The sequence below is a fragment of the Solea senegalensis genome, linkage group LG10 (genome assembly GCF_019176455.1).
Source record: "Solea senegalensis isolate Sse05_10M linkage group LG10, IFAPA_SoseM_1, whole genome shotgun sequence".
Taxonomy (NCBI): Eukaryota; Metazoa; Chordata; class Actinopteri; order Pleuronectiformes; family Soleidae; genus Solea; species Solea senegalensis.
The window spans coordinates 7,494,561-7,521,850 of record NC_058030.1 but is presented as its reverse complement, the minus strand read 5'-3'; the positions used below and the strand labels follow the sequence as shown (position 1 = coordinate 7,521,850).

Here is a 27,290-nt window from a genome sequence, read left to right as displayed (position 1 = left end):
GTGTAATGCATAAGCCATGTGCGCACAGTCAAAGGCATCAAAAAAATGCATGGACCATGACGACAGCAAGTTCACCAGCAGCTGTGCCTTTTATCATTACTTTTGGTTGTAACGCCTTTGTGCAGCGTGCGAATAAGCATGCAGCCACATGCAAGGTATGCAGCACCAGGATAAATGACGCAAGTTCAACAATGCACCCAGATACTGCAGGTCAGTCCCTCGCTAATGTGGAAGAGACAAACTTAGCATTATAATTGCAATGTCATGGTTGAATAACACTGAGAAAAGTGTACTATGCGTGACGTCGTCGGACTGCTGTCCACCGAGGGCCGTCACAGGAAGAGACACAAGAATCAAGCCGAACAATGCCGAACTGTAGATTAGTTAAAAAGGCTCAACACGGTGTATTTCAGCACTGCTGAAAGCCTGCGATCGCGAATGCCCGCATCACAAACCCTGCCACTGTGTTTCAGTCCAGTGACTGTGTCAAATAGAATACTGAACAGATGATTCAGTACACTGAAAAAAATGCTTTGCTTCTCACTTGTTTGTGTGTGTCATACATAAAACGAAGTCACGGCAGTTTCACGCAGCCATGCTGCAATGACTCTGCCCACCTTGAGGAGACACTACATGCTAGATGTTGTAGATGATAAGCAATGTCCCAAATTTTCCATCATCATTGACATGAATTCAAATTAAACCAACTGACTCTGCCCAGTTACAGGAAGCTGCTGGAAGAACAGGCCATGCCATCGACTCTGTCTCTGTGTGCGTGTGTGTGTGCACAAATGTGGCTAAGCAGGCTTTATGTACTGTATGACTCAGAGGTTGTATGTGTTCTGTCTTGGTTGAGCAGAAAGTGTGCGCATGGTATCTCACCCTCCCATCTACAAATGTGTTGCGGTGAAACTGGCAGAGAAGGGGCAGTGCTTCCACAACTGTGCTGTAATTACATGTTACAGAACTAAACGCTGATTCTGACTGAACTTTTGCAGACAACTACAGCGAGAAACTGGAGACTAGCTCAGCTGGCCAAAAGTTATGTCTGGTATGGAAGGAATGAGCCTGAGAAGGGGTAGGAGACAGAGTGGAAGAGAGACAGAGCGAGAGAGGAGGAGCAGAGGGAGCAGCAGCTGCTAATCCCGCTTTCAGCTGTGGTAAACAGCAGTCTTTGTACTCTGCTGCTAACAGAGCTGCAGTGTCACTCACTTCCACTGGCTGCACCCATGAAGTGGCAGCAGGCTCTGTTCTTATCACAACAAACCTCGGCATTTCCAGCTACTGCCACTGCTTTACATAGTTGCTGAGATTCAAGAGCAGCACTGGGAGCACAGAATCTGCGTTTGCATTGAAGTAAAAAAAATGTGCGTGTGTTTTTTTAGTTAGTTAGACAACTAAATTTGTCTAATTTAGTTGTGTAAAATAATCAACATCCTCATTGAGTAGCAATTCTGATTCTGTTCAGTCAGTCAGTCAGTCATCATCTAACCGCTTTATCCTCCACCAGAGGGTCGCGGGGGGTGCTGTGCCAATCTCAGCTACATCGGGCGATAGGCAGGGTACACCCTGGACAGTACGCCAGTCCATCACACACAGATAGAGACAAACAACCAGTCACTCTTACACTCACTCCTATGGTCAATTTAGAGTGTCCAATTTACCTAATCCCCACATTGCATGTTTTTGGACTGTGGGAGGAAGCCGGAGTACCCGGAGAGAACCCACGCACACACGGGGAGAACATGCAAACTCCATGCAGAAAGGCCCTTGTTCCAACCGGGGCTCGAACCCGGGTCTTCTCGCTGCAAGGCGAGAGTGCTAACCACTACACCACCGTGTGGCCCTGATTCTGTTCAATGGTTTCTAAATGGTCTAATTCTGTATTTTCCTTTACTGTTGCTCTGATGGATTTTTTTTGTAACTTTACACTTCTTATAACAGTGGAATTGTAAATGTGAATCAAATGAAATGAATTGATCAAATTCAACTGATACTCAAGCCCATACAACATGCTGTCGTGGAGTCTTTCCTTTCTCAGTTCACCCTACGACCCCATTCAGACTATTATAATCAGAATTATAATGGCACAAATTCTAAATAACTCTGAGAAGATTTGAAACCTCACACAATTAAGTGAATACATTATAAGGACCAGGTAAAAATTAATTGCCTTATGGGAAAAAAATTATTTCGATTGTGTATTGGCTGATTCTTCTTCTGATCTTACCGTGAGGTCATCTGTGATTCTCACCCCCTACAACTAAGTGCATCAAATGTCAGAAAGTGCTATTAGGGTTTCCCAAACGTTGAAATGATGACTTTCTCAAACCACTGTTATTTGGTTTGTTAGCTTTATCATAACTTTTCTGTGATTATATACAGTAAATAGTAATGTGTATAATGTCTTCTTCTCCGTTGTTTGTGTATAGTTACAGCTCAACTTACAGGCCTGGCATATGTACTACAGCATTTTGAGTCGTTTGGGAGACATTTCCTGAAACAATGCCGTGTTTACTCACTCACTCATCTTCTGTCGCTTTATCCTCCACATGAGGGCCAATCTCAGCTGACATAGGAAAGGCCTATATCTTTCACCCTATGTCACCCTGGACAGGTCACAAGTCCATCACAGAGCCACACAGAGACAACCATTCATTCTCACACTCACAGTTAAGTGAGTCCAATTTTCCTAATTCTCAAATCTAGTACATGTTTTTGGGCTGTTGGAGGAAACCGGAGAACCCGTACTGAATACACCTAAAATAATTTTTAAAAAAGGGAATGAGAATAAAGTTGTAATTATTATTCAAGCAAAATCTAGGGATGATCAATTTCGACATACGTCAAGATGAGAAATGCGGAGCATTTTTTGAAGTTACATTTTGTTTGGGGCTTCACATATAAAGTAATACTGCATTATCTTTAGCATCAGGACTTTGATGACTGCAAGAAACTGAGTTTGTTTGGAAGAAAGAGAGAGGAAATGGCTGGTAGTGGTCGACTGTAGACTATCTGCGTTCTGTTGCTACTGTATTTAATTATAATACACTAGATAATGATAAAAAAGAATCTCAAAATATTACGACTTTGTTCTTGTAATATTACGACTTTTATCTCGTAAAATGACTTTTATCTCATAAAATGACTTTTATCTTGTAATATTATGACTTTTCTCGTAAAAATGACTACTTTATTCTTGAAAATTATGACTTTTATCTTGTAAAATTAGGACTCATCTTGTAATATGACTTATACTACAACTTTATTCTCATAATATTAAGACTTTATTCTCGTAATATTACAACTTTATTCTCATAATATTACGACTTTTATCTCGTAATATTAAGACTTTATTCTCATGATATTGCGACTTTATTCTCATAATATTATGACTATATTCTTGTATTATTACAGGTTTATTCTTGAAAATTATGATTTATCTCAATAATCAACTTTTATCTCGTAATATTAAGACTTTATTCTTCTAATATTACAACTTTATTCTTCTAATATTACAACTTTATTCACGCAATATTAAGACTTTATTCTCATGATATTAAGACTTTATTCTCGTAATATTACAACTTCTATCTCGTGAAATAACTTTTATCTCATATATGAGATAAAATATGACTTTTTAATATTATGACTTTATTCTCGTAAAATTATGACTTTTATCTTGTAAAATTAGGACGTATCTTGTAATATGACTTTTTATTATTACGACTTTATTCTCATAGTATTAAGACTTTATTCTCATGATATTAAGCCTTTATTCACGTAATATTACAACTTTTAGCTTGTAATATTAAGACTTTATTCTCATGATATTGTCAATTTATTCTCATAAAATTACAACTTTATTCTCGTAATATTACGTCTTTTATCTTCTATATGACTTTTTCAATAATACGACTTTATTCTCGAAAGATGGCCCTAAAACTCTGTTATGTAATACAAGGTCTGAGCAGGGCCAAAAAGTTAGAAATCTCAATGTAAGGGGGCCCCAGGTCCCTTTGCCCTGAAAGTTCCTTGAAACGCCCCTGCTGGGGGTGAGGAAGCGCTTTCACCCAGGCGTTGTCTGAAGGAGGGCCCTACAGTGTCCCGACTTGAGATGGTGTGCTTCGAAAAAAAATCACAGCTGTAAGGAACCACAAACACACGCCGACTTCCTGTAGCTAAACTACAACTCGTGCGCCACGAAGAACACACGAAACATCAATCGAACAGAGTCAGTCCAGAGGCTTATCTTATGACACATCATGTGGACTACACACTGCAGTGGACGACACCTACACAAATGTAAATATAGCCGCTAGTTTGTTGTTTGAAGCGCCAGCGTCGTAACACGCAGCTGCACTAATCACGCAAACAACGCACTCAAGAGAAAAGTGTAGTGTCCATGTTCTCGTGGAGCCGTGAACAAAGTTTACATGAGTCAGTGAGAACGGCGGCTCGAGTTTGCCCAGCTTTGATGCCAGAATATTTTCTTTTCTTTCTTTCTTTCTTTCTTTCTTTCTTTCTTTCTTTCTTTCTTTCTTCCTTACCCCGTGGAGGTGAGATTACTCCCTCCTCTTGTTCTTCTCTTCCTCTCTGTCCCTCGCGGACAATCTTGAAGGGTTACTCGCCGCCTCCTCAGAAAATGGAGATGACGAACCAGACCATGTTCTGCCTGTCACGGACCAAGTTTGCACCAGTTAGACGTCGGAACTGCAAGGAGTATGGAGGGTCTCTGTCGAGAGCAACCAGCGACGTCAAGCTGCATAATTCCACACTTCCGGCGATAATTTTCAAAACAAATGTCGGCTTATTGGTGGCAGACCTAGACTTGATTGTAGTCGAAATCAACACGTGAATCAACAGTTCTGGAAAAATAATGAATTACATCTACTCGCGTCATTGTAATTGCGTAGGTTGTTTGTGAACTTAATTACTTTTTAAAGTATTTTTTAAAATTTGTAATTTTACTTTTACTTGAGTATGTATGTTTACTCACTGAGGACAGGTGAAGGATTATGAGAGAGGAAGGATGAGGACAGGTAAAAGAGGACAGGACAGGTGAAAGATGTGGACAAGTGAATTAATTAAGGTCTCTGAGTGAGTGAGTGAGTGAGTGAGTGAGAATAATAACCTTCGACCCACTTTGACTGATACATGTGTTTACATATTTTACTTTGTGAGGGTTTGCCTTTAATTAAAAACAATTCATGTGAGATTTGTGTCCCCTTGTCCTTTTTGCATGACACAAGAACCCCAATCTTGTTAAAAAAAATTAACTTTTACTAAACTTGAAACAAGCTCCTTGTATTACTTTAACTCAAGTACAGACCAGTACTTAAATTAAGTGTTAAGTACTTATTCATTCATATGTTTTGTTTCTTTGTGCAGTGTTATGTGTAGTATCTATGGCAGAGGTGTCATACTGGTGGCCTGTGGCCCCACTTGTTATCATGAAAACATGGCGGAGGCACAGCTGCCAGCGAGGTGATAGAAAATACACCTGATAGAATGCTAAATATATTTCATGATAGTAATAAAACATTAGGTCGTAATTATCACATTATCAAATGCATTACATAAGCTTGTTTGGTGTTTCAATAAAAGTTGTCCACATTATTATTTTACTATTTTCTGGGGTTAAGACTTATTATTATTATATATGTCGTTCTGTATCAAAACTAGCACTTTTATTTTGAAATTCTTTCATGAAATTCATTCACATCTTGAATGAAGTATTGTGTCCATATAGCCTATTGTCACAATCCATCTGACCAGTTTCCCAGTCCTGGCTGCTGAAAAACATCCCCACCGCATGATGCTGCCACCACCACGTTTCACTGTGGGAATGGTGTTCTTTGGGTGATGTGATGTGCTGGGTTTGCACCAGACCTAGCGTTTTCTTTGATGGCCGAAAAGTTAAATTTTAGTCTCATAAGACCAGAGCACCTTCCTCCATACATTTTGGGAGTCTCCCACATGCCTTTTTGCTAACTCAAAACATTGTTGAAAGTAATGGCTTTCTTCTGGCCACTCACACACTGCCATAAAGTCCATCTCTATAGAGCGTACAGCTTATTGTCGTCCCATGTACAGATAATCCAGTCTCTGCTGTGGAACTCTTCAGCTTTTCTAGGGTTATCTTAGGTCTCTGTGCTGCCTCTCTGAGTAATGCCCTTTGGATATCTTTGTATAATCTAACCCTGACTTGTGCTACTCAACAACATTGTCCCTTACTTGTTTGGAGTTCCTTGGTCTTCATGGCAGTGTGTGGTTAAGCCTCTTGCTTAGGTGTTGCAACCTCTGGGGCCTTTCAAAAAAAGGTATGTATATGTACTGACAGATCATGTAATACTTAGATTGCCCACAGGTGGACATCATTTCATAAGTTGTACCAGAGCTTGTTATGGGCTTCCTAACAAAGGGGGTGAATACATATGCACATGCCAATTTTTAGTTTTTTATTTCTAAAAAATAGTTTCATGTATATATTTTTCTCATTTCACTTCACCAACTTAGACTATTGTGTTCTGATCCATCACATAACATTCAGGTTAAAAAAAAACATTGAAATAGAGGCTGTAACGCAACAAAATAGGTAAAAAGCCAAGTGGGGGTGAATACTTTTGCAAGGCAATGTAAACACACCTTAGCAAGATAATGTATTGTATTTTATTATTACTGTCACAGGCACATAATAGATCAAGCAGTTTTCAAAGCTGGAAATTGTAAAAAGATGTATTCTAAAACTGTAAACCTGAACAAATATATTGAAACAGAAATAAAAACAACCGATAAAAAACATAAATAACAACTTCAATTTTCAGGTGGATTTTCATGTCAATTTAGTAGTAAAGTAAAAATAAATAACAATATAATACATAATAAAAACATAATACATATACAAAAAAAAAACAGATCCATCCAGGATAAACAAATTCTTGAAAGCTTTTATGTTTGCTCTCACAGACATAAACATAGTGATCAAAGATTTAAAATACTTATTCTGACAACAGGAAATAGGGAGCACTATATTACAAAATATACAAAGACACATCTTCATGCTAATCTATGCATGCCACTCAGCAAAACAGTTCCTGTCTAGCAATAGACAGAGGGGAGTGTCACATGCCTGACACTTCCAGGGAGTGGTGTTGCGCACCCGTTTTTGTGCACACTGCTGGCACCGCCTGCGCCCCACTGTGGCCCTGTTGGAGCTGCTGAACTCTGCAGCACATGCAGTTGGAACATGGCTGGTTTGTCTTTTCACAGGAACGCCTGCTTTTTCAGCTCCACAGAGCTGTTTCACCAGCTCCACCATGAAGTCCTTGTGGGACAGCCTCGGCTGGTTCCTGACGGCTGCAAGCTCCAAATGCATTACGTATGCATTTGTGCTTGCGATGTCCAGGAGGTGTAGGAAGACAGTGCGGTACCACCGGCTTTGTCTTCTGTGCACTGAATAGTACTGGATGAGTCGATCAACTCCACCCATGTACTTGTTGTACTCCATGACGGGAGTAGGGCAAGGGACGTCAACCACCTTCAACACTCCACCCTTGCTCCTCACCTTCCTCCTCACCGTGTCACCAGCATTTGCAGGGTGAATGGTGGAACACATCGACACCTCCCTTGTGTCTATCCACTTCACAAACACTGTTGAGTCCTGCCTGATCCACCGCATTGTTCCACGTGGGGACTTCTTGGAGATGACTCCCTGGCTAGGAGGACACCCTCTCCGGTTCTCCCGGTATGTGCCGCAGGCCCCAAACTTCATGCTTGCCAGGTCAGTGAACAACTTTGGGCTGGTGTAGAAGTTGTCCATATAGATGTGGTATCCAGTGCCGAGAAAGCCTGGTTGCACCAGATTCATCACTGCATCATAGCTTAGCCCATGAGCACTGGGGTTAGATGCCTTCCCAACATAAACAGCCAAGTCCACAGTGTAACCATTGCTGGAATCTGCCAACACAAAGAGTTTTATCCCCCATTTGGTTGGCTTGTTCTTCATGTACTGTGGGAAGCCTGCTTTTGCCTTTGTTGCAACCATCCTTTCGTCTATAGCAAGCTGCCTCCTTGGGTGGTAGGATGCTTTACAGGCAGCACGAAAATGTTCGAAGAGTGGCTGTATGCGGAACAGTTTGTCATGCTCAGGCCCACCCTTCTTCCTGTCATTCTCCAGGTCCTTCTCCACGTCACTTAGGTGAAGGTTCCATGTCAGTGTCTGAAAACGTAGCCGAGTCATGATCGAAGCTGGAAAAGGATGAGACGTGACATCGTTCTGCTTCCAATAGTCTTGTACACTTGGCAGTTTCACCAATGAGGTGAACAGCACCAGACCCAAAAACTTATAAAACTCCTCTTCATCTACATCCTGCCAAGTGTACCTTTTTTCAGCTGCATATTGTGCAGCATATTTGTTGGTGTTCTGGCAGATTTCTCTGACCACTGCTGGAGGGAAAAACTGCTGAAAAAGGTTGAGGGGGGCGTGCTCCACTGTGGTGTCCACCTGTAATAATAATAAGAATTATTATCATATCAAGTAATAGATATTGTGTATAAACACCTTTGTAAAAAATAAAGCATCAAAAGTAAAAAATAGTCAGATAAATAAAAGAAAGCCAGACAATACCTGTACACCCTGGGTCCTTAGTGGCTTGAATCTCAATGGTGGCGGAGCGGTGTCGAGTTCATCTCCAGACTTCCAGCCATGAGCCGGCTGTGGAGTTCTGGAGCGAGATGACTGACCCCTTGTGGTCCCACGTCCTCTCCCTCTGCCTCTCCGTGGCTTTGGTGCCGATACTGGCCTCTCGTCACATGATTGGTCATTACTATAATACAATAATAATAATATAATTTTGTGTGTGACATCTATCCATTATTAGCAAGCAGAACAACCAAACTACTATAACAGACGGATGAGCCGCTGTTGGGAGGTGGATAGGTGTTGAATATCCAACTTGAAGCTAATTTAACAGCAGTATACACATACATCGGTTCTGTGTCGTCGTGTTCCTGCTTTATACTGCCCAGCTGGGGGCGCAGCGCTCCCAAAGCTGTCTCTGGGTTGGCCACAGGCTGTACATAACTGTATTGACAAGGGAGAGAAAAAAACATATTTACGGTCAAAAAATGCATATCTACCTATGTAATAACTGTGGGAACTGAGAGCAGTATATACATGTCCACTAGGGGGGCAATGAGTCGAGTAGTTACCTGTTGGGCATGTTACAGAAGTGAAGAAGACATAAGCTCTGTGTACTATGAGAGAGCCTGATGTGATCGTGACCACACTGTGTTCGTCCGTAAGAAAATAAACCTTCCCTCATGTTCAGCAAGAAGTCTTAGTTACTACAACCTATGATCAAATAACGAGAGAACATACGAGTTTCAGAACAAACTTACGTTGGTTGAGAGGCAGTGGGAGTGGATGGCAGCTCATCCTCCTCGCTGCTGTCACTCCCGCAACTCCAGTCGGAGGATAAAGTTTCGTCCTCTAACGACACCACATTTTCACCTTCTTCCAATTCAAAGAAATACTCTAACGCCTGATGCAGATTTGTTGTCCTCTTTCGTTCCATTGTACTACTCTGTATTCCTTATTGTTTATTTTCTTCTTGTTAGCTGATGGTTTTCCCGGGTTGCAAGCGGAAACAACGTCATCAATGAAAACGTCACAGTTCAAAGTTCCCTTGGCTCCTTTTTTAAATCACAAAAATAAAAGAAAAACTGGCCATTTTGTGACTTCTGCACAATTATCACCGCTTCTGTTTTTTAAAATATAAAACCAATCATAACTTTGTCCCAATACACAAAAAGATGAAAACGTTTCATGCCACACAGTCGTTTCAGACGGGCACACGTTAACAGCGCCACTTACAGGCTTGGATGACCGGAGACTGCAGTTTCTAACTTTTTCTAATTTAACAACATACAGTAGTACAGTAAAATAATTTTTTTGAACATACTGTTTGATTAACTAAAAACGTTGAAAAAGACTATATATGTATGTATATATATATATATATATATATATATATATATATATATATATATATATATGTGTATATACAATAATCTAAATGATCTGTAATGTTTGTAGTGTTTTGTTTTTTTGCAAATTTTTGCTTGCTAAAATTTTACTGTTGACTACCATACTATATAGGGTTTATACTTGTTTATGTGTGTGTCTTATTGTTGTCAGTAGGATTGTCTAACATTCATATACAGTACATATTTTAGTTAGTATTTTTTTTTGTCTGAGGAGCTGCATTAATGAGTTAGTCTGAGTTCAAATTTCTAGAAACCACTGTGGTGTGTGTGTGTGTGTGCTGGGTGACAGTGGATGGAGGAGATGGGAGGAGGGCTCCAAATCAAGGGCACCAAAATGCATAGTGCTGGCCCTGGTTCCTCATACGTGAGGAGTATGGTTTGGGCCTTTGTTGCAATCACAAATATGTTTTGCCAGCTCTACCATGAATAATTTAAACTTAGCAATTTTCTACACATTTTGGAGGTGGATGGATATTACTTACTTGATGGTTGTGAGTGGGTCATAATCAATGCACAGGACCCTGATTATATCTACAGTGCATACAATGAATAAGACTATTCTCACTTCATTAGATGAAGGAGGGCTGGGAGAATTGCAGTTAACACAGACTCTTTTACTTTGCATAAACACGACTTAAACTGTGTGGGGCAAAACTGCACCATTAAAATTGTATATATATATATATATATATACATATTTATATATATATATACTGACACACCACTGACTACACTTTGCTCACTGCCGTAAACCAACAGCTCTCACTAAAAACATCTGCTATAACCATCACATGCACACGCACACACACACCTGAATAAAAACTCAAAGAAAGTTTAAAAGTCGGAAATCAACCACCACACACTGAAATGACTTTACTGTGTTTAATTCAAAAGCACACATACAGAACTGATATAGACAATAATATCATATAGTAGTTGATGCCTTAAGTCAACTTGTGATACATGTATTATTTATAAAAAAGAAGGATTATTAATTAATCATAATACAGTGTGGTTGTTCAATGGTTAAGCAACATGTATTGTGTATATTGTAGCAAATTAAGCAGGTGCAAAGCATTCAGCAAGTTTAAAACAACTGGATATTAACAATAAACTGTTTGTGACTATACTTAAGCAATAAAGAGTTACTTCTTAAAAGATTTAATGTGACAAGTCATGTTTTTCTCTGATTCCAAATAAAAAACAAACAAGAAACATGAATAACTTGAATTAGTAGTAATTATTTATTTCTTCTCCGTAGCCATCCTGAACATTTTCCTTGATTCGCTGAGTTTCTTCAGCTGAAGCTTCTGGTAGAACTGCTTTCAATCCATTCTCTATTTTTGCCATCCTGGCATTGGTCTTGTTCTCAAATTCTCTCTTGTTCTTCAGGACTAGCCTCAGAATACCTTTTTGAGCTGCCGTGCAGGAGCTTTGCAGCTTCTGACGCTCTGAAAGAAACTCTGGTTTCTCTTTATCCATGGCCATGAGTTTGCCCAGGCTGCTCACTCTGTCCATCAGGTACTCGTTAGACACTTCAGTGTAGGTGGATGAGATCATGTGGACCAGGCTGGCAACATTTGAGGCTTGAAATGCCTGCATGTACAGGAGGTCTTTTGTATAGAGCTTTTCATTGTAGTTTAGCTTCATTGCTGAATCAGATGTTTTGACAAAGTTTGTCAGTGTTTTGTTGAGGCTGATTTGGATGATGTTGGAGATCATTTGGAAGAAGCGCACCATCTTCTTCCACTGCTCTTGTACTCTTCCCATGGCATCAAGACCCTTGACCAGCATTTTGATGGTTTGGTCAAAGCTAATCTCTTTGATTTCACAGCGTTGCAGTTCAATCAGTACAGCATTCAGCTCCTGTTCTTTCTTCTCCATGTTCTCAACAGCCTTTTCATATGACTCTCGTGTGTTTTTGAGTTCTGCTCTGGTCTGCTCAATTTGGAAACGGGCATTTTCAACTGCTACCTGACCGGCTAACTTGCGTTGATTTGCTGAACTGGTCTTCTCTGATTTGTATTTCATTGGTCCTTTGGCAGCAAGAGCTGGGGTACCTAAAGTTTTCTTGGCCTTTGAATCAAATTTGTGAGCAGCATCCTTCAACTTCTTAATGCTCCCCAACAGCTTTACAGTTGACTTGATGTCCCACTTCTTACCTGGGTTATATGTTGCCAGGTCTTCGCAGATCTCGATACCTGTTTCACAGAGTGAAAGAGCATCCTTGCATTGAGGGCCCTTTGGGATCTGATCCAGTTGTTTTAAGATTCGTGTGAATTGCTCCTTGTCCCATGCAGTCTTTGTGCTTTTGCTCTTCTCATCATACAGTTTTTTCCAGTCTATATCACTTTCACTGACATATTCATCGAAACCCGTTGCAAGATTCAGAATCTCTCCAGACGTGCAGCTGGCATTGATTTGTGAAATTGCATCACAATTCTCATCAGCACATGCATCCCCACTCTCATGAGTATGATCTTCTAATGATGCATTTGATGGATTGACATTACCACCCACCAGATTAACCATTCCATTCATCATTCCTACCACACTTGATTGTATACCATCAACAAAATTCATGCCAATCACTTCCCATCCAGAGGGAAGAGAGTCCATGGATTGCTTGTAAGCATCTTGTGCTTCTTCCATCTGCTTTGCCATGGTCTGCATTGCTTTCTTGGTCTGATCATTTTGCATTCTGGCAGTCTGTTCCCTCATTTTGTTTTCCTTTATTTTCTTCTTCACTTCTTTCAGCTCTTCTCCATAAAAGTGCTCAGCATTGACACAGGCCTCCAACAACTCCCCTATTAAACCGATGACATCAGAATACCTCTTCTCAACCATGGTTGCTTGTTCCACACAGTCATCAGCAATAGAACGAATGTTTTCGAGTTGATCTGGCAGGAGAGTTTCAATAACTTTATCACTGGCATTGAAAAGAATGTCGACTGACGTCTTAATATAATTGGGTATTGTGCCAGTGTGAAGGCGGATCCTATCCATGCCATTGTGAGCGTCATTAAATGCCTCCCAGCCTGAGTTACAGATTTGCATGAGACAGGCCCTGAAGGAGTCTGGGTACTTTATGTGCTTGAAGCCCCCTGCTGGAGGATTCTTGTTAATGGAGAAGTCGTCATTGGAGGAAATGAAGACAAGTTCTCCCAAGATAGCAATAGATAGTGGAGCAGGAGTCAGATACTCCTCCCAATTTGCTTTGGGCTGCATCAGCAGCTTGGTAGTTTCACGCATCTCTGCTGCGGTTGAAAGACTTTGAGTGGTCTCAGCAATTTTGTTGGCCATGATGTAAAACTGTTGAAAGAAAAAGGAAAAAACAGACAATTATTCACCTCTATCAAAATGCTTTCAGGCCTCTTTATAGCTGGTTAAAAATAACATCCCACATCATGCACATTTGTAAATCCGGAATTATAAGCAGCTGAAACATGTCATTATCAAGTCATGTCATTATATCCTTTTTAGATATCTTGAATTAAGTTTCAGAATGTCAATATAATTTTTTTTTTCCTTTTTGTATATCTTATACACTTTGCACTACAATTATGTTCTAATTAAATTGTGTTGCATTTTAATCTTGTGTGATCTCTGTCCTATGGCTGCTGCACCATGTGTAATTCCCCAGTGTGGAATCAATAAAGTCTAATCTCATACAATCTAATCTAATCCACAACTGACATATCTGACATTGTAGTTTTGCCTAGTGAGAATGACGTCATTTTATTTTTCGTTTTTAATGTAAATAGTAGTATTTTAGCTCAATAGCTTCCAGGTCATGTGACCTAATGACTTGAAATTAGTCATAATCATGAAAGATAACATAAAAAGCACACATTTGTGTGATAAGAATAACTAATAAAATGAGCGATGACGTAAAACGTGCATATCGGCTGTTGGCCCTTAAGGGGAAAACAAAGCGCTACAGGATTAGCTTTGATTAGCTTTTTATATATATATATATATATATATATATATATATATATATATACATACATATATATACATATATACATATATATACATACATATATACATATATACACATACACACACATACATATATATATATACATATATATACACATATATACATAATACACATACACATATACATACACATATATATATATACATACACACACACACACACACACAGGGAGGGGCTTCACATTGATGAACATATATACACATATTGTATATCTACACAGGGAGCATTGATGAACATACATATCTATAAAGCTATATAATTGCAGTCTGTGTGTGTGTGTGTGTGTGTGTGTATGTATGTGCGTGTGATTAATCGTTTTTATATTCACATTGATGAACATATATGTTCATGACATAGTTGTTTTTGGTGCCTATTTGTTTCCCAGATATATTAGTGTGTGTGTGTGTGAATGGGTGAATAAGAGGCATTAACTTAAAGCACTTTGTAGAAAGGCGCTTTATGAAGTTCAGTCCATTTTATGCACTTTAGGAAGGTTTTTTCAAAAATGAAACTCCATGAATTGAAAATATAGAATCTCCCAAAGCACTCGCAGGCGGTCAGTCTCACAGTAGCGTCCGCAGCAGTCCCAGCCTGTGGTCAGAGCAGAGAGGAGACCCTCATCACTCCGCGTCCAGGCTGCTAATGAATCGCGCATGCGCATGGCCACCTCCGTTTAAATGTAAACGTTTCTTCACTCAGTCTCACTCAAAAATAAATCACTGCATCTGACACATGATACCTGCACTGTGTCACGGCGCACATGCGGTTATATCAGGCAAATTGTCGATTATGCAAATCAGGCGATAACGTCATTTAGCCACTTCTAGCGACTTTTAGGACTTACTGAGGAGTTGGCAACAGCGCTTATAATACACCCATGGTTCCCGAGCAAGCCACTCCCACAAGTGCACCCGTATTGCAGACTTTACAGTAAACACACGGAGATAGAAGACGGCTACATCGTGTACCGACTTCCTGTTTTCAAAAATTTAAAATGTGGGATATTTAAAGCAGAGATATTGTGGTTAAAGCTATGGATATGAACAGATTTTAAATGCAAAAAACAAGCCAGTGGAGTACTATGATCCCACACTGAATATACATAAGAATGAATAAATAAATATTTAGAGATTTAATAGCTTCCAGGTCATGTGATCAATTGACATCAATCATGTTACTACACTGGCTGCATGAGATAGACCTTGTTTTTACATTTAAAATCTGTTTATATTTTTTTCTCAAAAGCTTTAACCACAATGTCTCAGCTTTAAATATCCAACATTTTTATTTTTGGTTTAACCAGAGCTTAAAAGACGTTTATCCGGAGCGAATGTCTGTATAATATCCACCTTAAAACTAACTTCACTGCAGTTATTCTCTCCGTTTTCTTACCTCAGTGGTCGAACTCGCTTATGAATGAGGATGATCAGCAGCACAAGGGAAAGCTGTAACTGTGAGAGGATGGGTATTTATAACCCTCTGGAGGAGGGCGGGGGACATGACAAAACAGTCTCCTCCCAGCTGGAAAGAGCTGAGGAAGTCAGGGGTTTTCTGAGAAACCACGTGACTCCAGTTTTACCTTTCTCTTTTCCCCCCCGACTATCGACCATGGTAACAACGGACCGACCAATCAGCACCGCCGCGCCACCAGATCAAAAACGGCTGAGAAGTTGTCTGACATTTAAGAAACAGGTGAAGGAAGACTAAATAAAAAAAGAAAGAAGACCACATCCACATAATCATCTAATATGCAACGGCGTGTACAGACGCCACTAGTATATAATTATTCTCAATCTCATTCTCACACAGGTTTACAGGGACATCCTTTACAGCATAGCATCACTTTCTATGACTGATGTAGTAGCCGTTTGTCAAACAAATAGAAATCAAATCAAACTTGAAATTATCCCTAATCAAAAGGCCACTGATGCACCATGGGTTGTGGTGTACGCGCATTGGAAAAACATGAGGTCCAAACGAATATCCAAAGTCAACAAAAAGGTGGTTTATTTAACCAAAAGTGCAAACAAACAAAGAACAAAAGGAAGTCCCATGCTTCTCCTGCTCAGCGGTAAAAAACCATCATTCCACCCAGGTGCATGCTGGTCCCTTACCGACAGCCTACCTATATAGCCTCAGGTCCCACTCTAACGTGCCCAAATATGAAACTAAAACACAAACAATAAACTAGAATACTAAACAAAACGGTAATTATAATTAAATCAAATAAATTGATTGAAGATAATTAAGAATAACCAAAACTAAATACTCACTAAACAAAATACTAAACTAAACAGCACTAAATAGTAACAACTGAGATGGACATTTTCTATAGTGCACTGAATATTATTTCCTCTAAGGACATCCACAGGAACCAAAGTTGCAAGGGCATAAATACACTCCTTTAGAAACAACCCATTTTTTAAATGTATATTTTGCTTTAGAGGCCACAGATGAAAGACAGATGAATGATGAATGGCACTTCCTTATGTTTTTACCTCTCTAGAGGATACTTTATTGTGCATCTTGAGAATCAAGAGGGCACTTTTTTACACAGTGCATTATCCATTAGGGCACAAGAGGGGGAACGATTGACCCCCACCCCCATGTCTATATGACGATGCAATATGGTGTACATTTCACAAAAGTACGTAACAATAATAACTGTATAACTTTGTAAATATCATGTACACTGTAAATATTAAGGTCTGGTAACTTTATGATAATGTATATTCTATTTTACCATAGTGTCAATATTTTTCTATATTGTACATTCACAGATGTGAAAATGCACATTAGTTATTCATTACCTTTATCTTTATTGTCTATGGGCCTGCACATGATTATAGAGGGGCAGGGGCTCAAAGTCAGAAAAGGGCAGTATGTACATAGTCCTCTCAGGTGGAGAGCTGACTTGAAGTCAAACGTCTTCTTGGAAATCATGTGACTCCAGTTTTTTTTCCCCCTACTGGCTCTGTTGGGATGGTCCACCATGGCAACACGAGAAGGGGTGTTTTTTTCTTTTCCGACTGCTCTCTGTAAAACCTAGAGATGCCTGTATGCAACTGTCTACTGAGCAGGGCCGGCCCGAGGCATAGGCAAACTAAGCAGCTGTGTAGTTCAATAGAGTGTTTTTTTTTTCTTTAAACATATTAAATAACTTAAACAAGTGACATGATTGAATTAATGAATGTGAGTAGGGATGGATTACTGAATGAGCCTACCGGGCCAAAGAGGACAAGGCGCCCTGAAGCCCGAGCCCAAGTCACTACCTCAATAAGTGAAAAAGCAAAAGGCTATGAATCTGAACATGTTTAGGTATTGCCCTTCTCCAGTTGGCCATCTCAAAAATGCACCTGAATATAGGAAATCACATCTACCAAATTCATAATTTTCTGGGGGAGGATCCCATACCCCCCTTCCTGTTTGCACCCACTCTTGAACAAATAGGGTGATCCTTATGCCTCTGTGCCCAGGAGGACAGTAGTTCATAATCCGTCTGTATTAATACAATTGATGATGTAATTGATGATATAGGTACAGGTATGTCTGCCTGCTGCGTTGCTGCCACTGAGTCATAGTGAAAGCAGTTCCTTGAATTTAGCTCTTTGAAAAACATTCCTGTGACTTTAAATTCTCAGAACAATGAGGAAGTGGGAAGTAGGATGTGAGGGCTGTTCTGTCATATGCTCTTCTCTCCTCCAAAAGAGGCTATAAAATCCATCCTCTTATTGCCACTGCTTTCACCCTTGGTCCCGATCATCTACAGACTGAAACAAGACTAACCACATAGGTAAGAAAACACACCTAAAATACATTTAATTCATAGCTAACCAGGGAATCGGTCACTCGTATCTTGTTTAGACCTCCAAGGTCTACCAGTTGGCCACGGCCAGCAACCTGTTGTGGGTAATGAAGTAGAAAAATGAATTTGTATTCAGGAAGGTACACACTAAATAAATAGTATGCTTTTTTTGTCTTGTTTCCTTTCTTGCAGTAATCAAGTACCCAGGTTTCATTTCGCTGTGTTCATGGATCACGTCGTCTTTCGTGGGTACGAGGTCTTTGTATTAAAACTACGTGATGTCTTACTTGCTTTTTAATTGATGCATAGTTTCATGCAGTATATTATTGAGGAGGTATGCTGACGTACAGCGTGTGTGTCGTTTAGTATATGACACGCCTTTTCTCATCACCATCTGTATTCATTCAAATGTCATAAATCCAATTTTATTTATCAAACACATTTTTGAGTGCAGTACATACAATACAAATCAACAGTAAGAAAGCTATTGAGGGCTAAGAGACACACATACAAGCCAATATAAGAAGCATTTAAAAACAACTCATGAAAATAAATGCTTTGTTACAGCCATTTCTGAAGCCTGAGAAAGTATCCAGAGCATTGATTAATCCTTTGGTTTAATCAGTGGTTATTTGAGATACTTTCCACAGATGAATGACAACCAGTAGACACATGACAAAACAGTCTCCTGCCTGCTGGAGAGCTGACTTGAAGTTAAACATCTTCTCAGAAATCATGTGACTTCAGTTTTTTGTTTTTTCCCTACTGGCTGTGTTTGGATTGTGGACCATGGTAATAATGGACTGACCGACCAATCAGCAGCGCCGCACCACCAGATCAATAATGAAAGTAAAACTACTGGTGTCACATGATTGATAGTGTTGGTGTTGATCTTTATCTATATTGTACATTCACAGATGTGAAAATGCATGTTAGTTATTTATTATCTTTATCTTTACTGTCTCTGCGGCCGTGACACAGAGACAGTAAAGCCATAAGTTAATAAATAAATGGGAAGCACAGTTGTTTTTGTTTTTTTTTTCAAATTAATATTGAGATCATGATTACTGATGATTAGTCACAGGTAAAAGGGATTAAATGTTTTTTTTGCAGTGTGCTGTCAGATTTTGACACATTAGGTTGACATTATCAGCCTTAAAGTTCAATTCTGATCTGATTTAACAGCTCACTTTCATTTCTTTCTTGGGCCATAACTTACATCCTCAGAAAACAGATACATGTGGCCAAAAACACAACCTTCTCTGCGGACTAAATAACGTGTAAAATTATTTATGTGGTGGATTTTACTCAGTTAATTGGTCTTTTCAGTTTCTAATCTTGAACCCTTTCTGAGTTACAGGGCTGTAGAGCAACAGCATCTTCAGCAGTTGAAGCAAGTAGCCCAAGATGTGATCAGACCACTGATGAAAGGGCTCCATTCCTTCAACCATGTCTCAGAGATGCTCCTCTGCATTGAACCAGGCGTCATCCTCCGTCCTGAAAGCCAGTGTTTTCATGATATCAGACAGCAGATTGAGAAGATGAATGAGAAGTTGCAGGAGTCCCAGTCCATCGCAAACACTGAGCGCCGACGCATAGACGGAGAGACCGAGCATCTCACTGCAGAGCTGAGTCATTTAGCAAATCAGAAAAGCCAGACAATGAGCCGGTTAAATGACTTGAAAATGACACTCAATTCACACAGATCCAATCTGGAGAGTTACCGTGCAAGTCTGGAGTTGGAGAAAAGAAACCTGCAGTCAGCAAAAAACACCAGAGATAACATGAGAAGAAGGAGAGATGCAGCAGAGACTACAAGCGCTGTTGGCGCTGGTTTATTTGTTATCCCAATTATCGGGTGGATTGCAGGTAAGTAAATACAGCTCCAAGCCCCCCTTTACACCTGGCATTAAAATGCCTTCCTTGATCAGATTGCAATCAGATAGCGCCTAACCACTTGTAAGCACAGGTTTAAATACACCCGAGGACGGATTGTTATCCAATCTGCCGAACCACATCCAGAGGTGGCTGGAAACACATTGTGGCCTAAATGTGATTTTTAGACAATTCACATTGCAAAAATGTATTAATCTGCGTGATCTGTTTTCAGGGGGTATTATGCTTGGTGTTTCTGCTGCGGAGTGGAATGAGACCAATGCCGCTGTTGACAGAGCTACTGAGGAGGTGGACAGGTGTGAATCACAGGTGGACGAGTACACTGATAAAGTGTCAGAGTACAGTTCCAGGATCTGCCAAGCCGAGTGTGACATCACGATGGCTGACAATAAGATTCACGAGATAGAGGCCAATCTGCGGGCTGTGTCTGTGAAGCGAGAGTTTGTTGCTGATGTTCAGGAGAAAATTAGACATGCTGTCCATCAGCTGGGACAGCTGTGTGTGGTGGGGAGTGTGGCAGAGGTGCAGACCCGATACATGATTGTGCTGGAGCCTGTGATTCAGGTATTTGAGGAGATGACAACAGCACTGAGTCGCATCACTGGAGATGAGCTGCTGCACACAGAGGGCATCCATTCCTTGATGTGTGACATGAAAGAAAAACAGGGAAAACTCAAGCAGCTTGTTGACTCTAAAAGGAGTTTAGGTTATGACGATTACTACTAATTACAATCAAATCACCAGAACCACAGAATAGAAGCAGATCTCTCCAGTCCTCGCCCTCACTTGCTCCCTGGCAGCTGATTTTAAACCATATTATTATGTACCTGCTCAGCCTCTGGTGGAGCACTACTGGTTATTGCAAAATCTAAATCCATCTATTCTTTGATATGTGGCATGGAAGAAAAACAGAGAAAACTCAAGCAGCTTGTTGACTCTAAAAGGAGTTTAGGAGATTAATATGATTACTAGTGATTTACACTTATAGAATGTCATTTTGTCTGCACGTAAACATGAGCAGCAAAACATTGCTAAGCATTTTTGTCATTATTGATCAATAATTATGTAATTACAGCTATGGAAGAATATTGCTTTCACTTTCACTGTTAAAAGAATGAGATCATTTTGGATGCTGAAATTATGTTTTTGTTTTATGAACTGAGATAAATCTCTTGGTGATTTACTTTTAATTAAAATAAGATCCTGTTGCTTGTCACATTGAGCAATAAACAATAAATCCAAATTCTCCCGTTTCTCTGAATTACATGGTTTTAAATGTTTATGTTTTTTTGCAGTTTTGAGAAACTAAACAATTGATGACAAAAAAGACAGAAAAAGAAAACTGTTTCACCCTGGTGTATTTTATTTTGTCTTTAGGGTGTAAGGTTAGTTTACACTGACCAGTGAGTTTCACCACGTTACAGTAGAAGGCAACAGTCCATTACTCATACACATAAAAGCCGAATTCATGTAAGTGTTCATAAAATGTGACTGTCATACCTCAGATTGGACAGGGAGGAGGACTAATGGAGTCAGTCTTGACATCTTGGGAAAAAAAAGTGTACATTTAATGTAGTTGTCAACTTGATGGGAAGTGTCCCTGTTTGTAATAATATTACAATATTGGTGAAGCAAACGAAACATGCTGACAGGGATCGTGAAGAGGGCAGGACAAATAAAAGACTGCTAACAGAGGCAAAGAGGCAGGCTGTAAAAAGGAAAGCCAAGACGCATGCACACACAAGACACATCTCTTTACTGACTTTGAGCCGCTATATATATATATATATATATATATATATATATATATACAGTATATATATATATGTATATATATATATGTATATATATATATATGTATATATATATATATACTGTATATATATATATAAATGTCACGTGACTTCTGAGAAGAAGCCTGTGCCTTCAAATAAGCACTCAAGCAGGAGGAGGGATAAAGAGGAGTGGGCTGTGCCTCTGTAGCCACCCCTATCTCCCCTCTCCATCCTCACACCTCCACTGCATTCTCTCCTGATGAACCTCCACATGCAGAGCAATGGCTGAAGGCAGGTGAGAAATAAGAATGATTCATTTAATGCTGCATTTTGAACTGAAGACGAATTTGAATTTTGCTGTCAATGGATGCACTTATAAGGGGGCAGTTTAAAAAGCAGCCGGGGTTCATAGCAGACAAAAAAACTAAAACAAATTAAAGGCATTGTTGATTATGTGGCATAATTATCAATGATTATTGGAGTAAATGGGTATGTGCACATGTGGAGTGTCCCCTCAAGTATACGACAATACATTCCCAGCAGACACGACAAGAATACGCGGCTGTTGTTGGCAGTAAATGTGAAAGTGAAAGTAGTAATTGCATCACGCTGAATCAGAGCACAGACACGGGAGTTATGTTGCAGCAATAATCAAAAAAGACAGACTCAGGAGACTCGGCGTTTCTCCACGAAATTAAAAGCCCACCACGATACTCCATTGTTATGTTAACGCTCTCGAAACGGAGCTCACGAGTTGAGACAGGACGAAGAACTCCTGCTGAAGTTGTAAACTTGACAGACAGGTGCCACCTGCTGGCGAAATAACTGTAGTGCATCTTAACGTTTTTATTTTTTTAATAGAACATTGTGAATACATGTATGGCGAGATTGTTTATGAATAAACTATTGTCACCTGTTTGTCTAAAAATAATTATATATTCAAAAGATGAAAATGATGAGCCCCCTTTTGTTATTGTTAATGAATCACACGAAAGAAGACCGTTAAAGGCAATACTCAAAACACAACACAAAGACAGAATTGTAAGAAAGTTCAAAATTCCAAAAACTATTACAAATTGTCGAAAAACCAGCAGAAAATAAATGAAAAGTTAAAGATTTAAAGTTTTAAAATAGGTCAAATGAGTAAAAATAAATAAAATGATTGAAAGCTTATAAAGGTAAGTGAATAAATAGGATTAGGTTTAAAAAATATACCAACAAAAGGAATACAAGATAATTAAATGATAAAAATAAATAAAATAATTCAGTCTGAGGGCACAGTGCAATAACTCCAATGCCCACCAGAGGGCTATGTCTCCCTGTTCAGATGGCAACGGAATAAACTATTGTAGGTACAAAAGTGGAAAAAATGAATTTGTTATTAACATGTTATTATTTTTGTCTTGCAGGAATGAACTATTCAGGATTTTTTCAATGGTCTACCGTCCCGACAGGTATAAGCTCATTTATCTATGCATGTGACGTCTGTGTTCATCAATCTCAAATGATTCCCCTCCTATAGTATTTTGCTGTAGACTGAAAACATTTGGGTTTGACATCAAAAGATGAATATGAGACAAAAGATTAACGTTTCAGCTTTTACTTCTAGGTATTTACATTTGGATCTAATACACAACATAGAAGATTGCACTATTTGTTTGAACCCACCATTTCTCATGTGGAAAGATGCTCTTCCAGGCTTTCACCACAGCCTCTTTGAGTTGTTTGTTTTGGGGGTTTACTCCCTTCAGTCTCCTCATTAGCAGGTAAAATGCGTGCTCTATAGGGTTCTAGTGGGGAGATCGACTTGGCCAGTCTAAAACCTTCCACTTCTTGCCCCTGATGAACTCCTTTGCATGCTTGGGGTCGTTATCTTGCTGCATGATGAAGGATCTCCCAATCAGTTTGGTTGCATTTTTCTTTAAATTGGCAGACAAGATGTTTCTTTAGACTTCTGAGTTCATTTTGCTGCTGCCATCATGTGTTACATTGAAGATTAATGAGCCCATCCCAGGATCCTGTGAAGTTTCAACAGTGCATGAGTTACGACGGAGTCATCTTCTCCCTCGGCTGCACACTCAGGAGGAGACGGAATTCATGCGCTGTTGAAATGAGACTGTCTAGTCCACACAATGCATGGGTTTCCCTTCTTCTCCTATTAAATCCATCAGACCATACACCAAGAGGCTAAACGCTGCCCTCCACAGTTCGAAGTCCTGAATCACAGTTCTCCTGCCCCTCAAAATCTGTTGATTTAAGCTGTAAATCAGCCAAAACCTCCCAAAAATCTGGTATATTCTATCTGATGTAAAACAAACATATTATAAATATATTTTGTTTAAACGGAGTTGTATAAGTAATAGTAGAATTTATTGTTTTTTTCTGTTGTACCAGTTAATTAGTTTTGTGATTAAGTGAATATTTCATGTAATACTGGAATAAAGGTGATGTCCCGGATCAGATCACTGTCTCGTCTACCTGAAAGCCCCACCCACTGGGTCCAATGACAGACGGGGAACCATACAGACTACTTTGCGTTTCATTCCCAGAAAACACTACACAAACAGAAATACTTTAACATTATGATGGAGTGTTATTTACTCAGTTAATCTGTCTATTCAGTTTCCACACATGAACTCTTTCACACTTACAGGGCTGTGGAGCTGCAGTATCGCCACCAATTGAGGCAAGTAGCCCAAGATGTGATCAGACCACTGATGAAAGGGCTCCGTTCCTTCAACCATGTCTCAGAGATGCTCCTGTGCTTTGAACCAGGCGTCATCCTCAATTCCAGAAGCCAGCATTTTTATGCCATCAGACAGCAGATTAAGAAGATGAATCAGCAGTTGCAGGAGTCCCAGTACATCGCAAACACTGAGCGCCGACGCATAGACGGAGAGACCGAGCATCTCACTGCAGAGCTGAGTCGTTTAGCAAATCAGAAAAGCCAGACAATGAGCCGGTTAAATGACTTGAGAATGACACTCAAGTCACACAGATCCAATCTAGAGAGTTACCGTGAAAGTCTGAAGGTGGAGAAAAGAAACCTGCAGTCAGCAAAAGACACCAGAGAGAACATGAGAAGAAGGAGAGATGCGGCAGAGATAGCTGGCGCTGTTGGCGCTGGTTTACTTGTTATCCCAATTGCAGGGTGGATTGCAGGTAAGTGAACACAGCTCTAAATGTTGGGTTATTTTAAGGCAGTTCACACTGCCAACATTGATTAATCTGTGTTGTCTGTTTTCAGGGGGTATTATTATTGGTGTTTCTATTGCGGAGTGGAATGAGGCCAATGCCGCTGTTGACAGAGCTACTGAGGAGGTGGACAGGTGTAAATCACAGGTGGACAACTACTCTGATAAAGTGACAGAGTACAGTTCCAGGATCGACCAAGCCGAGTGTGACATCGATAAGGCCGACAGACAGATAAGCGAGACAGAGGACAAACTGCGGTCTGTGTCTGTGAAGCGAGAGTTTGTTGCTGATGTTCAGGAGAAAATTAGACACGCTGTCCATCAGCTGGGACAGCTGTGTGTGGTGGGGAGTGTGGCAGAGGTGCAGACCCGATGCACGATTGTGCTGGAGCCTGTGATTCAGGTATTTGAGGAGATGACAACAGCACTGAGTCGCATCACTGGAGATGAGCTGCTGCACACAGAGGGCATCCATTCCTTGATGTGTGACATGAAAATAAACCAGAGAAAACTCAAGCAGCTTGTTGACTCTAAAAGGAGTTTAGGTTATGACGATTACTACTAATTACAATTAGAGCTGCAACTAACGATTATTTTCTCGATTATTCAATTCATTGTTTGGTCCATAAAATATCAGAGAACCTTAAAAAATGTTGATCGTGTTCGTCAGACCTGGAAACGATCATGTTCTCAAATGTTTTTTTTTTCTACAAAAAAACAAAATTATTTAATCTTGCATATAATCTTGCATATATAAGTGCTATTTTTTTCTGAATTACTGAGATGTTTCACAGTTTTTCTGTACAAATGAAATCATTTTCTATCAAAATAAAACATTTGGGCATTACATTACATGTTACGTGTGGTGACTGAGCTGTTATTTGTAGTGTAGATGTCATAGACGAGATGACCTTTTATTTTATTACATTTTTTTTACATTTACATTTACACTGTTTTTCAGTTGTATGTGTACTTACGGTTTTGACAGTGGACTGAAAAGGCAATGAGCTCTTTACAATCACATTCCGTTTGAGGCAGTGTGACGTTGTCCTGAACAATGCACTGTAACAATAGCACAAATCGAGCCAAACACCGACTCGTAACAGTGGCGCTCACCATGTGTCCCCACGCGTGTGTTATAAATGTGTGTGATTTATATCACATTATCAAAACTCACCGATCCAGCCGCAAAATAAGAGCAAAACAACAACTCACTTTCAAGAAATACGACCAGAAATGTTGTCTTACCTTTGTTTTTGAGAAAAACAAGCTATTTTCACCGCAACAAAACCGCTTCTAACGGAGAACTGGACTTCCCAGCATGCTTAGGGGTCTGTTCCTACTTGTCTGCGGGTCTTCAGCTGGACCTACTTGACCTACTTAAACAACTGAAAAAAACTAACAATTCCACTACTTGGCTGGCAGTCATTTTTACTGACTCTGCCCCCTGCTGGCAGCGTAATGAACATGAACATACTTAAACAACAGTCTCTGTAACAGAATCTGTAAAATAAATATAACTATAGAAGAAAATAATATTTTCTTCACCAACCTTGACATTTTTTTCAGTAGCAACTTACTCATTGCCAATGTTATTGATCTTACAAATGGAGGTGGAGGTGAGGCAGCACGTACATACGTATGACCTTTTGGTTTGCCATTTTGGCTAATCATACATAATTAATATTCCCCACTCACTTATATGTCAGATATTCAACATACAAATAGACAATGAAAACATACATGAACTCTTTTAATCAAAGGGCATTTCTTCCCATAGAATTGTTTATTTTACTCGGATTCACTTTAAATGTAGGTCTTAATATATTTGACAGAAGAAAATCACAAAGGGCATGTTACAGTATGTCCCTCCAACAGGAATATAACATGACAGAAATAACTGAAAAATGTCCCTTAAACAGATATTGGACATTATAAAGAACTGCAAATCACAAAAGTCATGTTATGTCTGCTCTGTCAGTATTCGCATCAGATGTCATGTTCATTAACTGGACACATACGCACACACACACACACACACATAGGCACGCATGCATCAACCACCACACACTGAAATGATTTTACTGTATTTAATTCAAATGGACACATACAGAACTGCTATAGCCAATAATATCCTATAGTAGTTGATGCTTTAAGTCAACTTGTGATACATGTCAGTCATCAGTCATCATCTACCGCTTTATCCTCCACCAGAGGGTCCCGGGGGGTGCTGTGCCAATCTCAGCTACATCGGGCGATAGGCGGGGTACACCCTGGACAGTTCGCCAGTCCATTGCAGGGCCACACACACAGATAGAGACAAACAACCATTCACTCTCACACTCACTCCTATGGTCAATTTAGAGTGTCCAATTTACCTAATCCCCACATTGCATGTTTTTGGACTGTGGGAGGAAGCCGGAGAACCCGGAGAGAACCCACGCACACACGGGGAGAACATGCAAACTCCATGCAGAAAGGCCCTTGTTCCAACCGGGGCTCGAACCTGGGTCTTCTCGCTGCAAGAAGACCCAGGTTAATTAATCACAATACAGTGTGGTTGT

At 39.8% G+C, this 27,290-nt stretch overlaps 6 protein-coding genes across 14 annotated transcripts in view; 2 read left to right on the top strand and 4 right to left on the bottom strand.

The window, feature by feature from the left end:
- LOC122776380 (A-kinase anchor protein 13-like) overlaps nt 1–4,770 on the bottom strand; it is a 49,582-nt gene extending 44,812 nt beyond the window's left edge. For all 4 annotated transcript variants that reach the window (XM_044036885.1, XM_044036886.1, XM_044036887.1 and 1 more), the window contains exon 1: nt 4,551–4,770. The gene's annotated coding sequence lies outside the window, so the exon portion shown is untranslated. The remainder of the gene's footprint in view (nt 1–4,550) is intronic.
- Nucleotides 1–27,290, bottom strand: part of LOC122776381 (receptor-type tyrosine-protein phosphatase zeta-like) — a 940,026-nt gene that overhangs the window by 236,080 nt on the left and 676,656 nt on the right. The gene's annotated exons all lie outside the window — the stretch shown is intronic.
- Nucleotides 6,478–9,678, bottom strand: LOC122776400 (piggyBac transposable element-derived protein 4-like). Its single transcript, XM_044036922.1, has 4 exons — nt 9,403–9,678; nt 8,990–9,085; nt 8,630–8,828; nt 6,478–8,506 (listed from the first exon to the last, which is right to left on the bottom strand). Exons 1-4 carry the CDS (start codon nt 9,576–9,578, stop codon nt 7,070–7,072), a joined length of 1,908 nt encoding a protein of 635 aa, XP_043892857.1. The 5' UTR covers nt 9,579–9,678; the 3' UTR covers nt 6,478–7,069.
- Nucleotides 10,919–15,508, bottom strand: LOC122776397 (early endosome antigen 1-like). The gene is made up of 2 exons (XM_044036920.1): nt 15,449–15,508; nt 10,919–13,362 (listed from the first exon to the last, which is right to left on the bottom strand). The coding sequence occupies exon 2, from the start codon at nt 13,351–13,353 to the stop codon at nt 11,281–11,283; it is 2,073 nt and encodes a 690-aa protein (XP_043892855.1). The 5' UTR covers nt 13,354–13,362; nt 15,449–15,508; the 3' UTR covers nt 10,919–11,280.
- LOC122776417 lies at nt 17,729–21,000 on the top strand. 2 transcript variants are annotated; one of them, XM_044036948.1, is made up of 5 exons: nt 17,729–17,849; nt 18,054–18,110; nt 19,222–19,730; nt 19,972–20,463; nt 20,710–21,000. In XM_044036948.1, exons 2-5 carry the CDS (start codon nt 18,088–18,090, stop codon nt 20,715–20,717), a joined length of 1,032 nt encoding a protein of 343 aa, XP_043892883.1. In that variant the 5' UTR covers nt 17,729–17,849; nt 18,054–18,087; the 3' UTR covers nt 20,718–21,000. The 2 variants fall into 2 exon arrangements, with proteins under 2 accessions (XP_043892883.1, XP_043892882.1); XM_044036947.1 differs by having other exon boundaries at nt 17,730–17,849; nt 19,972–21,000.
- LOC122776416 lies at nt 21,664–25,578 on the top strand. Of its 2 annotated transcripts, none has more exons than XM_044036946.1 (4): nt 21,664–21,823; nt 22,942–22,986; nt 24,186–24,694; nt 24,780–25,578. In XM_044036946.1, exons 2-4 carry the CDS (start codon nt 22,967–22,969, stop codon nt 25,289–25,291), a joined length of 1,041 nt encoding a protein of 346 aa, XP_043892881.1. In that variant the 5' UTR covers nt 21,664–21,823; nt 22,942–22,966; the 3' UTR covers nt 25,292–25,578. The 2 variants fall into 2 exon arrangements, with proteins under 2 accessions (XP_043892881.1, XP_043892879.1); XM_044036944.1 differs by having other exon boundaries at nt 21,664–21,827.

Bases quoted from the DNA above. Each gene is read 5' to 3' on its own strand.
- LOC122776400 (XM_044036922.1), bottom strand. From the start codon at position 9,578: ATGGAACGAAAGAGGACAACAAATCTGCATCAGGCGTTAGAGTATTTC. The intron at 9,086-9,402 runs GTAAGTTTGTTC...TTGTCAATACAG, and splicing joins CCCACTGCCTCTCAACCAAC to TTATGTACAGCCTGTGGCCA. The intron at 8,829-8,989 runs GTATGTGTATAC...ATTGTATTATAG, and splicing joins CACGACGACACAGAACCGAT to TAATGACCAATCATGTGACG.
- LOC122776397 (XM_044036920.1), bottom strand. From the start codon at position 13,353: ATGGCCAACAAAATTGCTGAGACCACTCAAAGTCTTTCAACCGCAGCA.
- LOC122776417 (XM_044036947.1), top strand. From the start codon at position 18,088: ATGGATCACGTCGTCTTTCGTGG. The intron at 18,111-19,221 runs GTACGAGGTCTT...TCTGAGTTACAG, and splicing joins GATCACGTCGTCTTTCGTGG to GGCTGTAGAGCAACAGCATC. The intron at 19,731-19,971 runs GTAAGTAAATAC...ATCTGTTTTCAG, and splicing joins AATTATCGGGTGGATTGCAG to GGGGTATTATGCTTGGTGTT.
- LOC122776416 (XM_044036944.1), top strand. The intron at 22,987-24,185 runs GTATAAGCTCAT...TCACACTTACAG, and splicing joins ATGGTCTACCGTCCCGACAG to GGCTGTGGAGCTGCAGTATC. The intron at 24,695-24,779 runs GTAAGTGAACAC...GTCTGTTTTCAG, and splicing joins AATTGCAGGGTGGATTGCAG to GGGGTATTATTATTGGTGTT.